A 13,645-nucleotide genomic window follows, 5' to 3' on the forward strand; every position below is an offset into this window, starting at 1 on the left:
AGGGACCGAGGCGAGAGTGGGGGGGCGAGTGGGAGGAGGAACCGAGGAGGCGCGGCGTGGTGACCTTATCCCCTCGTCTCGTCGCCGGCGAGGGGGGTTCGGTTGGGACGCGCCCTGTTCCGACCCGGGTCGGGGGAACAGGGGAAGGGGACGCGGTGCGGGAGCTGGGCCGGCTGGGCCGGCCAGGCTGGCTGCGGGCCAGGGGGGTTGGGCGGTGGCCGTGCGGGTGGGTTGGGCTGCCTGGTCCAGGGGGCTTCCCCCTTTTTTTGTTTTTTTGTAATTTCTTTCTTTTATTTATTTTCCCTTTCTGTTTTATTTAGTTTTAGGGCATTTAGGCATTTTATAAAATGGTGTTTGCTTCACCATAATTACCAGTGCAATATTTGGCAACCCCCGAACATTTTCGCTTTGACTTTTGAAAACTTAGGGTGTTTGTCACTAATTCATATTTTGAATTAGCAATGATTTTGAACTACCACTTGGTTAGCAACAGTAACACTGATGACATGGCATCATTAGAAGAGTTTTACTGTAGCCTAATTATCCGGGCGTTACAAAACCACAACGATAGTTCGTCAAGTTAGTGCTGTTTTAACCTTCGCAAGGACCGGGCGTAGCCACACTTGGTTCAACTAAAGTTGGAGAAACTGACACCCGCTAGTTACCTGTGTGCAAAGCACGGCGGTAAAACCAGTCTCGCGTAAGCGTACGCGTAATGTCGGTCCGGGCCGCTTCATCCAACAATTCCGCCGAACCAAAGTATGACATGCTGGTAAGCAGTATGACTTATATCGTCCACAACTCACTTGTGTTCTACTCGTGCATATAACATCAAACCATAAAACCTAGGCTCGGATGCCACTGTTGGGGAACGTAGTAATTTCAAAAAAATTCCTACGCACACGCAAGATCATGGTGATGCATAGCAACGAGAGGGGAGAGTGTTGTCTACGTACCCTCGTAGACTGAAGCGGAAGCATTGACGCAACGTAGAGGAAGTAGTCGTACGTCTTCCCGGTCCAACCGATCCAAGCACCGTTACTCCGGCACCTCCGAGTTCTTGACACGCGTACAGCTCGATGACGCACCCCGAACTTCGATCCAGCAGAGGTACGAGGAGGAGTTCCGTCAGCACGACGGCGTGGTGACGATCTTGATGTTCAACTGTCGCAGGGCTTCGCCTAAGCACCGCTACAATATGACCGAGGTGTAATATCGTGGAGGGGGGCACCGCACACGGCTAAGGAACGATCACGATGATCAACTTGTGTTGTTCTTCCTAGAGGTGCCCTCTGCCCCCGTATATAAAGGAGCCAGGGGAGGGGTTCGGCCGGCCAGGAGGGGCGCGCCAGGAGGAGTTCTCCTCCCACCGGGAGTAGGACTCCCCCCTTCCTTGTTGGAGTAGGAGAGAAGGAAAGAGGGGGAGAGGAGGAAGGAAAAGGGGGCTGCACCCCTTGTCCAATTCGGACCAGAGGGGGGCTGCGCCCCTCCTTCATTTCGGCCTCTCTCCTCTATTCCCGTATGGCCCAATAAGGCCCATATACTCCCCGGCGAATTCCCGTAACTCTCCGGTACTCCGAAAAATACCCGAATAACTCGGAACCTTTCCGAACTCCGAATATAGTCGTCCAATATATCGATCTTTATGTCTCGACCATTTCGAGACTCCTAGTCATGTCCCCGATCTCATCCGGGACTCCGAACTCCTTCGGTACATCAAAACTCATAAACTCATAATATAACTGTCATCGAAACCTTAAGCGTGTGGACCCTACGGGTTCGAGAACTATGTAGACATGACCTAGAACTATTCTCGGTCAATAACCAATAGCGGAACCTGGATGCCCATATTGGTTCCTACATATTCTACGAAGATCTTTATCGGTCAAACAGCATAACAACATACGTTGTTCCCTTTGTCATCGGTATGTTACTTGCCCGAGATTTGATCGTTGGTATCCAATACCTAGTTCAATCTCGTTACCGGCAAGTCTCTTTACTCGTTACGTAATGCATCATCCCGTAACCAACTCATTGGTCACATTGCTTGCAAGGCTTATAGTGATGTGCATTACCGAGAGGGCCCAGAGATACCTCTCCGACAATCGGAGTGACAAGACCTAATCTCGAAATACGCCAACTCAACATATACCTTCGGAGACACCTGTAGTACTCCTTTATAATCACCCAGTTACGTTGTGATGTTTGGTAGCACACAAAGTGTTCTTCCGGTAAACGGGAGTTGCACAATCTCATAGTTGCAGGAACTTTGTATAAGTCATGAAGAAAGCAATAGCAGTATACTAAACGATCAAGTGCTAGGCTAACGGAATGGGTCATGTCAATCACATCATTCTTCTAATGATGTGATCCCACTAATCAAATGACAACACATGTCTATGGTTAGGAAACAAAACCATCTTTGATTAATGAGCTAGTCAAGTAGAGGCATACTAGTGACACTATGTTTGTCTATGTATTCACACATGTATTATGTTTTCGGTTAATACAATTCTAGCATGAATAATAAACATTTATCATGATATAAGGAAATAAATAATAACTTTATTATTGCCTCTAGGGCATATTTCCTTCAAGAATTATGTGCCAAGTTTTGTTCATAACAAAACTTATTTGGTACAAAAAGAAAATGCAAAAGGAAAAGAGCAAATGGAAAACAGAAAAGTAAAAGAAAGGAGAGAGAAGAAAACAGCCCCACCCCCTGGACCCTGGCCCAACTGGGCCAAGGCCCAGCCAGTCGGCCCACTCCTCTTCCCCGGTCACCCCCCTCCTCTGTCTGTTCATCCGACCGGGCGCGTCCCGCTCGTCCCCGTCGCACCCGGCTCGGCGCTCCATGCTGCCACGTCGCCGGCGAGTGGATAAGCCTCCTCACGGCGCCTCGAGTCCTCCCCCCTGCCCCACTCACCCACTCCCTTCCCTCGTCCACTCCGCCTCTCCCACTCCCCTCCAGATCCACCTCGGCCGCGCCTCATCGAGCGCCGCCGTCGCCATGGCTGCGCCATAGCCGCGGCCACCAGCCACCCCGTGCCTCAGCAGCACGTCCACGAGACGCGCTGGCAACCTCTACCTCTACTATGCCTCGCCATCGAGCTCGAGAAGCACCGCAGACGCCGTTCGTCCTCGTCCCCATCTCCGGCCACTGCGACGTCGCCGTTGCTCCGCCAACCCCCTGCTGCTCCTAAGCCGCCGACGAGCCCTCTTGTGCTCCCTCGGTGAGATTCCCTCGCCCTCCCCCTCTCTCTTATGCGCACCGCAGACACGCCCCGACTAGCTCCGCCCTCGGCCTCCACCTCGGCTCACCGTCGGTGACCTTGCCGGCACCCCCAGACGATACAAGCCCCACCATTGGACGCGCGAGGCCATGCCCTTTCGAATGCAACCAGCCGCGGCCGATTTGGCGCCCCGTAGGCTTTTCCCATTGCGCTCCCGAACGCTGTTGCCGCCTCCGCTTGCCGCCGACGATGCTCCGGTCGTCCCCGACGCCGGTCGTCGTCACCATCGTGTTCGCAGCGCCGGGCTGCGCCCTTAGGTCCAAGCCGCAGGTCCGGAGGCCCCCTGTAGCGCGATTCCGGACAAGTCCGGTGAGGCGCCGACGTTGTTTTGGTCGCCGGAGCTAGCTCCGGCGCCACTGCTGACCTGGCCGGCCGGGGCCACCCCCTCGGTCGCTGACCCGTGGGCCCCTGGGGCCCGGCTGTCCTGTTGACTTTGGTCAACTGCTGATTGGGCATGCCCCAGCCACTGACGTGCGGGCCCCACTGCTTATTCCTCTAACTAAAATGTTTTAATAATTAAACTCATTAGTTTAGCTAATTAGTCTATGACAGGTGGGGTCCAGTAGCTAACTAACCTAGATTAGTTAGTTTAATACACTGTTAGTCTAACAGGACCCACATGCCTGTTTTGACCTGGTCAGCCGCCCTGCTGACTGCTGATGTCACTGTGACATCATGCTGACGCAATAAACCCTTATGATAATTTATTTAATTCTAGAAAATGTTTAAAACTTTGAAAATTCATAGAAAATAAACCGTAACTCGGATCGGAAAACTTTGTACATGAAAGTTGCTCAGAACGACGAGACGAATCCGAATACTTGGTCCATTCATCCGCCACACGTCCCTAGCATAGCAAACGTTGAACCTTTCCCCTCCGGTTCATCTGTCTGACAGACGTCCGGAACCGGGAAAACTTTCCCGGATGTTTCCCCCTTCGCCAGTAACGCCTAGCACTGCGTTAGAACACCTCTAGCCCCGCTTAAATTCATGTTGTGTATATGTTTGCATGTATTTACTGTTTCTTCCCCCTCTTCTCTTCGATAGACCCCGTGATAGCTGCTGATGCCACTGTGATCGACTACGTCACCGACGACCCTCCTTCTTGTCTGAGCAACTAGGCAAGCCCCCCCTTTGATCATACCGATATCGCCCATTCTATATTCTCATGCTTGCATTAGATTTTGCTACTGTTATTGTTTGCTCCTATTCTGATGCATAGCCTGCTTTTGTACCGGCTTTTTGTTACCTACCTGCTTATCCTAAACTGCTTAGTATAGGTTGGTTAGTAATCCATCAGTGACCCCCAGTACTTGTCCTTGTTGCCCCTGCTTCATCATCGACGACTCGATCAGCGTGATCGACGACCAGAGTCGGACACCTCACATCACATCATGCCCCCTTTAGTTGCTCGACTCTGCAGAGCTACTATCGAGTGCCGAGGGTGATCCTTCATAACGCACTCCTGATGATAATTCTGTAGTGTAGCTATTCGGTCATGGTCATCGAGGGTGATTTCCTCTTTCACCATTCCCGATACGGCTCTGTTGTTCAACACCTCAAGTGTGAACCTTGAGGGTGATCCCTCTTACGTTCACCTTGATGATTACATTGAGTGGAATCCACCGGGGGTGATTCCTCGGGTTTTCCCCTTGATGTTTGGACACACGGTTACCTTGACTTTACTTGAGACCTTGGTGAAAGTCGGGCAGGCCCGGAGAGCACCCGCAAGATGGTTACGTGGCACGGCCGGGCATTCTAGGCCCTTGTCGTAAGTCCATGAGACGGGGCGACGGGGTCATTTTCGATCGTGAGTCTCTGCTCGTCTCCGCAAGCTAATAATACACTATGGTTTGGGTATTTGTTCTGAGTTGGCCTCTGGCCTTTACGCACCAACCACCATGTGAGAATAGTTATGGGCCTCAACGTCGCATTATCAGCCGAAGCTTTGTCAGACGTCCAGTTCAGCAGTGCGGCACGGCTGGGCCGGCACCATCCTGTAGTGGTGGAGCCTGGTCTGCCCTGCTCGCAACGACCCGGAGTGCAACAGGCGATGGGCCCAGACCCCGGAGTGCTTAGGATGTAGACCGACGGGGACCTCTCTGCTGAGTCTAGGTAGGGCTGGGACGTGTTGATCTTCCGAGGTCGGGCATTGACCCCAAAAGGGTGTGTCCGGCCAACGTGATCGAGCGTGTTGGCAAACGTGGTGCACCCCTGCAAGGAAGATTATCTATTAATAGTCGTGTCCATGGTAACAGACGTTCAGACTTATATCCTGATCTTATACAACTACAAATGGATACTTGAGATATGTGGCTCCGGGATTGCTTTCTCGCAGGGAGTCGAGGAAGGATCTCTGGGCATTAATGTTACAACATGCTTGTTAATTATAAACTGTTATTCTTTACTCTTCTACATGCTGCAAGATGCTCGGAGCTGCGTGAAGATGCTAGTCTTTGATAGGCTAGGCTTTCCCCCTCTATTCTGGCATTCTGCACTTCAGTCCACAGATACAACCCTTCCATTTGATACAAATGCATACTTAGTATAGATCTGATGCTTGCGAGTACTTTGGATGAGTACTCACGGTTGCTTTGCTACCCCTTTTTCCCCCTTCTTTCTTCTTTCCGGTTGATGCAACCAGATGGTGGATCCCTGGAGTCAGATGCCACCGCCGATGGATACTGCTACGTGGAGACCGCCGAAGACCAGGAGTAGTTAGGAGGTCCCAGGCAGGAGGCCTTGCCTCTTCGATCGTTGTTGCTTTTGTGCTAGCCTTCTTAGGCATCCTTGTTTAACTTATGTTTGTACTCAGATATTGTTGCTTCCGCTGACTCTTGTGTATCGAGCTTGTATTCGAGCCCTCGAGGCCCCTGGCTTGTAATATAAAGCTTGTATTATTTTGATTTGTGTCTAGAGTTGTGTTGTGATATCTTCACGTGAGTCCCTGATCTTGATCGTACACATTTGCGTGTATGATTAGTGTACGATTGAATCGGGGGCGTCACAGTATATCTCCGACACAACATGTATTTGTGTAAAGCTGAATAAGTCATTATATGGCTTAAGGCAGTCGGGGCGGATGTGGTACAACCGACTCAGTGAGTTCCTTCTTCATAAAGGTTACTCCAATAGTGCTTATTGCCCATGTGTTTTCATCAAGAAGTCCTCTACAGGATTTTGCATCATTTATGTGTATGTTGATGATCTCAACATCATCGGCAGCACACCAGACATTGATGAAGCACGCAATCACCTAAAGATGGAATTTGAGATGAAGGATTTGGGTAAAACCAAATTTTGCTTAGGTATTCAACTTGAGCACCTTCCTTCGGGAATTATGGTACACCAATCTGCCTATATCCAGAAAATATTGGAGAAATTCAATATGGACAAATCCTATCCATCTAAAACTCCCATGGTAGTTCGATCTCTAGACGTGGAGAAAGATCCGTTCAGACCAAGGGATGATGGAGAAGAGGTGTTGGGACCTGAAGTTCCATACCTCAGTGTCGTTGGAGCGCTTATGTATCTTGCAAATTGCACAAGACCTAATATTGCATTTGTAGTGAATCTACTTGCTAGACATAGCGCAACTCCCACCAAACGTCATTGGTCTGGAGTGAAGAATGTCTTTCGATATCTCCAAGGCACAAAGGATCTTGGTTTATTTTTTCAGTCCTAGGAAAATCAGGACTCTCATATGATTGGATATGCAGATGCCGGCTATTTGTCTGATCCCCATAATGCCAGATCTCATACCGGCTTCGTGTTCCTACATGGTGGCACTACTATATCATGAAAGGCTTTAAAACAGACTCTGGTGGCAACATCTACCAATCATTCTAAAATAATTTCATTATTTGAAGCAACATGTGAATGTGTATGGCTTCGCAGAATGATAAATCACATACAACAGTCATGTGGAATTGGTTCGATAAAATCACCTACCATTATCTATGAAGATAATGCGGCATGTGTTGCGCAGATGCAAGCAGGATACATCAAGAGTAATATCGCCAAGCATATTTCTCCTAAATGGTTTTCCCCCATTATCTTCAGAAAAGCGGGGAAATAAGCATTCTGCAAGTCAAATCATGTGACAACCTTGCTGATTTATTTACCAAGTCTCTATCAAATTCTATATTCCATAAATGTGTTCATGGAATTGGTATGCGAAGACTTAGGGACTTGCAGGTGTCAGGGGGAGTCTCATTTCAATGACATCACATTGTGCTATCTTTCTTTGTGAGTATATGTTTCAGGATCTCATCAAAGATTATATGAAGAACTTTTGAAGGAGAATCTTTTGAGATGATAGAGCTTCCCGGACAATCGTGAAGATGATCTACATGGTCAAGCGTAGATTAAGGGGAGTGTTAAAACTAATTCTGTAATTAGGGGGAAATCTCCCCTTGAGTAAACCGTCGTTGCGGTTTGTCCCGCAACCGACGCCTCCCTTCGATCTCCTAAAACCAACGCCCCCTCGAGGGATCATCATGTCTCTTCGGGACATATAAAAGGGGGCATGTAACCATCGATCAATTGATTCAATCATTCTGATTCAAAACATGTTTTACACTGTTTTTACATTCATAATTTTACGTAACATAAAATATTTTTTATGGCGAGTATATATTTTCTTACGTTCTTTTTTTACGTATGAAATAGAACGAAATTTATGAAACCTAAAAATACGGTGCATTCACGTCAAAATAAAGAGGGGGCGAAGAATAACTATTCCTCACATTCATTTACATCGATTGTCAATTCTCTCTCAATCTCGATTCTAAAGTGCAAACCAATCTGATGAGTGATGACGCAGCAAACAAACCGAAGAGTTCAGGATTTGAATATTGACTTCTCTCTTAATTAAACATGTACTTAAGTAATTCCTCACAATATTTTCATATGAACAAACCAAAGTACATCTTTTTAGTTGGTTTTCCATTCAAAAAGTCAAAATATTTCTAGGTACAAAAGTTAGTAGAAAAATTCATCAACATCTACAAAATGAAATAAATAAAATATGAAAATATATTTTTTGGTGTATCTAATGATACAAATATTATAATTTTGGTATTTTGGTCTACTTTGCTCAACACAGAGGAGTTTGCCATTTCTGAAAATGAACACACATTATATTTTAGAACAGGGGGAGAAAATCTCAAATTAGACAGAGATTTCCTTTACCAACATGGATACCGCCACCGTAGCAAAAGAAATACCTGGGCTGTGGTCTAAAATAGAATGCCTAATTATGTGGTTTTCATCGGATATTTTTCTATGGCAAAACAATACTCAGACACATGGGCTTCCGACAAGAAAATCCTCAATACATCGACCCTGGTAATTATGATTAGCATCCACATTTGGAAAATTCAGTCGACCAGTATTATTACATGCTAGATAATAATTATATAAACGGTGCCTAAATTGCAAAAAGCCACATCGCAAGTTCCTTGGCTCTACAAACTCCAGATGGGTCCATTAACATAAAGTTGTACCTGTATAACCATATAAGATAATTCAAATTTAGTACAATATTGCAGAGAAATCAAACAATAGCTTATAGATAGTTGATACCCAAAGCTGCATGAAATTACTACCCCGAGGCATAAAATCCTATCTTCTGGAATAGTTACACAAGAATGCATTCCAGAACCCCAATTTAGATCTTTCCAATGATTGAAATCGCCCAAAACACAACATCTATGGAAGGCCACATTGAATTGAAACAAACAATGGGGGTGGAGTTTGGACATACAGATGTACGGAGATAGGGTTATAGAAAGGTGGATTTGGGATGGGAAATAATTGGAGTTACAACACTCCAGGATTGAGTCAGCGATGCAAATTTTAAATGACAGAAGCCCTCCACAAACAAAATATGCAACCATCTGATAGATACCCTTTCAGCACCCGTACAGCCTCACATCCAGGAGAATATGAAAAGAAACAATAATATTTTTCTCCTCTCTTCTCAATCCTTTCATATCCAGGAGAATATGAAAAGAAACAATAATGAAAGGATTGGGTCATGGGCTCACAGGATTGGTGAGCTGGGGTCGTCCAATCATGTGGTAAAATGGTAGAAACAGTGCCCACTGGACAAGTGCTTCTAATGCTTCACAATATGCTCTTTCATCACCGAAGCCCACCATAGCCCACACCCTGTCCCTACGTTTGAGCCTGTGGAAAATGTTCTCCCAAAAACCCTTTCCTAATGTTACTTCATACCGCTATACAAGGAAGCAAACACTGAACTAAACATGACGCCGCACTCATTTCCCATTTCCACTTTCCTAAAACCAAAACCCAATCTCCAGCTAGCATTTTAGGAGCCCATAGGATGGCGGGGAGCGTAAACTTGCACAATAGTATCTTCTTTTGAAGTAAACAGTGGCAGAAGCCCTAAAAAATACCCCTCCAGTCAAAAAAACTTGTTGATCAAGACAAATCAAACCTTAAAAACTACAAGCATAAATAACTATTAGATTATTTTATTTGGAAACATGTTAGTAATATGTGTTTGACTTGTATCCAAAATACTCACAATATCTCTTAGATTCAAAGGATTTTATTAATACATTCTACAAGAAATTAGTGGTCAAAGAATACGCATCAAAGAACATGCAAAGTCAAATGTGAAAAGTATTTATGACTGGAGGGGGGCATTTGTTTGTATACATGGTATAAAGCAACAATGACCAATGCTTTAATCCAATATAAAATTGATGCAACATTCTCCCACCAGGCTACAACAAAGCACTTTTAGTAAAGGTGATAAAATTAATAGGTGGATTTCAAATGAATGCATAGATACAGCTAAATATAACATTGAACATCAAATTTTCACTACTGGGGTTATCTCATAGTTGCTTCAATACAAGCAGCACAAACAATAGAGTGAATATTATTGGCTTACTCAACTATGTTCTTACTAGACTATCCATTTTCCCTGAAAAACAGCAAAAATACACTACAGGAACATATATGCAGAACAGCGGAAGTGACATCATACTGCGACTACCATTTAAGCATATATTTATAAGTGTGCTATTCATACCAGCTCTAGAGGGGCAAACTTAAAGAAACAAAAACACAGATAAAACAAAACAATTTTTCATTTTCCCTTGATGATAACTCGAGGTAGGGATGCTCCGCCCCCCGGTGTTGATAAAATAAGTAACAATTTAGTGTTAGTATTGCCAAGAATTGGGGGAGTGCATAGCAGACGGTTAAAGCGTGCTGATAATGTCAAGACTCCAGAGAGGTCGGGATAGACCAAAACTTGCCATGGGAGGAGTCCGTAAAGAGAAATCTTAAGGACTGAAAAATATCACTAAAGAACTAGCCATGGACAGGGATGCGTGGAAGTTAGCTATCCACGTGCCAGAACCATTAGTTGGTTTCGAGATCTTATGGGTTTCAGCTCTAGCCTACCCCAACAAGTTTGGGACGTTGTTGTTGTTTATTGCGAAGAATTGGGGGATAAAGGTTAATGAAAAATCAATTGTTTCCTGAAGCTGCAGGGATGGGCTCTTTTAGAGTCACTTTTTGTAACTTTGGTCCTTCTACAAGCCTTTTATATGCTTTAGCTCCCTAGTGGATATACAAATTCAGTTTTAAATCCCTTAATGGGGCCAGCAAAAGTCAAAGCCAAAAAACAAAACTAACAAAGAGAATAGCTCTAATTCACTTAGGTTAGCTTATTATAGAACCTGTAATAATATCTGCCTATAGTATTAAGGTCTATCTAGAAGGGCAGGCCTGGTGCGGTGGTAGAGTCTCTCCACTTGCGGCCTGAAGGTTCTGGGTTCAAACTGGCCTCCTTGCAGAATTATTGTGCAAGGGTAAGGTTGTCAAGAAATTACCTCCCCCAGACCACACCTTGTGTGGGAGCTTTCAACACTAGCTATGCCTTTAGTATTAATAAGGTCTATCTAGTGAATGGAGGTTACTGACGGTAAAAGCCCCCATGACATTTGACCATCCATCTACCCCCAGCCAAGAATTGTAATAACATATATATTGCAGCAGTAATTTCACTATGTTGATCAATATTGGGAGGATAGGCCAAAAACCCATCTTAAAGTTGTTGTGTCCTGTGGCTGGAAATAATAGGAGGTATGAGAGAGTATCATGAAATCCAAAATCTAACAGTGTGTGAAATATTTGAAGAAAGAAATAGATCCTCTTAACTGAATCAGAATTATGAATTTAAGTAAGCAATGTGGTGAAGTACTGGAAAGTAAATGTGCTGAAGGGGCTTACTCATAAGGATATCACATCTACCAGGGATGGCCAAGTAAGTCCCTGGAGTGAATCGCGGATGCTGTAAACCTGTTCCACTTGATTGGAGATCACTATGTGACAAATAGACTTGGGGTGGTCTTGTGAGAGGTGGTGGTCCTCTGTTGTGTATGCTCTCATGGTGATAAGTTCCTGTGTATGCTCAAGAGTACCTAGCATAAGGTCATCGTTGCGACACATAAACGAACAGAAGCCATGGTTACCAAGGGAAACAAATTTGCCACGGCTAACGACCTCCTCCTCTGCCTCATCAACTATCGGGAACTCAACAATTGATAAGGATGGGCACCCTGCTGTGATGCTTGGGCTTGGTGACACCGCGGCACAGACTGTGATGCTGTAAGCAGTGATCTTTTTGGCAGCGCTTGAAAAGCCAAGGAAGAGGGGGCCATGTGGTACGGCGCCTCCAGTGAATGGCAGAACATTGTCATCCAATTTCGACCATTGCTCTGTCTTCAAGTTGAAGATATGTGTGCCTGCCTGTCCATCCATCGACACCAGAATGTAGGAGCTCACAGCTACATAAGACTTAACCCTGACCACCGGTGGGAAGATGTACTGCCTTGGGGAGAGTTCCCAGGGGAAGCAGGGCGGCCGGGGTAGTTGCTCCCATTTGCAGTCCACGAGACGGCCACTGACCACTCGAGCTTGGGAGAGATCGAGCACCTCGAACCAGGGCACGAAATTAACACCCCCCTTAATGGCAGGTTGACGTGTCAAGGCATATATCTTGTCGCCGACCGGTAGCAGGATCGGGCGGAGCTTAGTCGACACAAGCTTCGGTCCCGGGATCACCTGGTGTGTACTGGTGTCGAAGACGATGGTCTCGGGGCCATAATCAATTGGTGAATTGCCACCGACGCCGACGATCCACGAGCCGTGCCTCGACCGCACGGGGACGAAAGACATGCAGTGTTTGGCCTCAAGGCGGGCGAGATGTCCTGGAATAGGTATCGGAGTGTCGCCGCCGCTGCCACCGTCAGGGAAGGTGTTCACCTTAATTACGGAGTAGGCAGGGCGAGTGACATCATGGCCTACCACCATGTACACCGACGGAGGCTTCGTAGGAATAAATAAATCTCCGGCCGCCTTCAGCTTCTTGCCCCCGCGGCCGCGGGGAAGTGTCTCTGTGCGTCGCTGCCGCGGCATCTCCGCGCGCCGAACTAGGCGCAACAGCGGCGGAAGATCGATTTGCAGAGGGATTGCGGCGGCGACCTAGGGTTTGGGGTGGCGGGGCTGGTTGGAGACGGGGAAACGATAGCTTTTTTTCACTAGTAAGCATGCACATGAAATTCATGTGCATCAACAAGATGAGACATCGTTTCAAAAAAAAAACGAGACTTCATGTGTGCCTGGCTTGGGAAAGATGACATAGACTTGGTGCATGCCGATGCCTCCCTCTATCCTGATGAAGCATGGAAACTGTACCCAAAGAAATAGCTGCAAGCGGCGTGGGCTGCTCGACTTGTTCGTTGGAACCAACTTTTTTTCCTTTTCTTTTCTGATGATGTTGATTTACAAGTATGATTTAGGTACCTGTGTTGTGAGCTTGAGTTTTGTGTTGGACAATTATAGTACATCATAAGCAAGTTGTAATAAAATGGATATGCTTCATAGCTATCTGCTGCCTGAGTTTTCCAAGATTTTTCTTATACACTGGTTTTACATGATGTTTCCAATTTGGTGAAGCCTATTGGGAGTTAACCAATAAAAGACAAGACGAATTTTCATGTATGCCAACATCAGCTAGACATCCGCTTAATTATTTTAGTTGAGATTACAAGGGATGACCTTTACAATCGTGTCTCCACTCTCCACTTGAGAACAGTAGTTTCTAAGAAAAAAAGTACAATAAATAAACATATATTCAGCTAAGAAGCAATGCATTAGAAGTGAGTCATTTGATGGAAATGCATGTCGACATACCATTGAAAGGAACAAATCAATTTTATGGTTAAAACATATATTTAAAGCACAGGCATGTATTACCGTTCTATCCTGACACCGGAGCTTCTTGGGCACGACCCTCGTCTTGA

General features: G+C 45.9%; 1 protein-coding gene across 1 annotated transcript; it reads right to left on the bottom strand.

Annotated features, from left to right (window-relative positions):
- Positions 1 to 8,534: 8,534 nt before the first annotated feature.
- On the bottom strand, positions 8,535 to 12,882 carry LOC119276519. The gene is made up of 2 exons (XM_037557591.1): positions 11,571 to 12,882; positions 8,535 to 8,800 (listed from the first exon to the last, which is right to left on the bottom strand). The coding sequence occupies exon 1, from the start codon at positions 12,756 to 12,758 to the stop codon at positions 11,571 to 11,573; it is 1,188 nt and encodes a 395-aa protein (XP_037413488.1). The 5' UTR covers positions 12,759 to 12,882; the 3' UTR covers positions 8,535 to 8,800.
- Positions 12,883 to 13,645: the final 763 nt, after the last annotated feature.

The sequence above is a fragment of the Triticum dicoccoides genome, chromosome 3B (genome assembly GCF_002162155.2).
Source record: "Triticum dicoccoides isolate Atlit2015 ecotype Zavitan chromosome 3B, WEW_v2.0, whole genome shotgun sequence".
Classification (NCBI taxonomy): domain Eukaryota; kingdom Viridiplantae; phylum Streptophyta; class Magnoliopsida; order Poales; family Poaceae; genus Triticum; species Triticum dicoccoides.

What these genes read in the sequence shown, in the direction of transcription:
- LOC119276519 (XM_037557591.1), bottom strand. Translation starts at nt 12,758, where the DNA reads ATGCCGCGGCAGCGACGCACAGAGACACTTCCCCGCGGCCGCGGGGGC.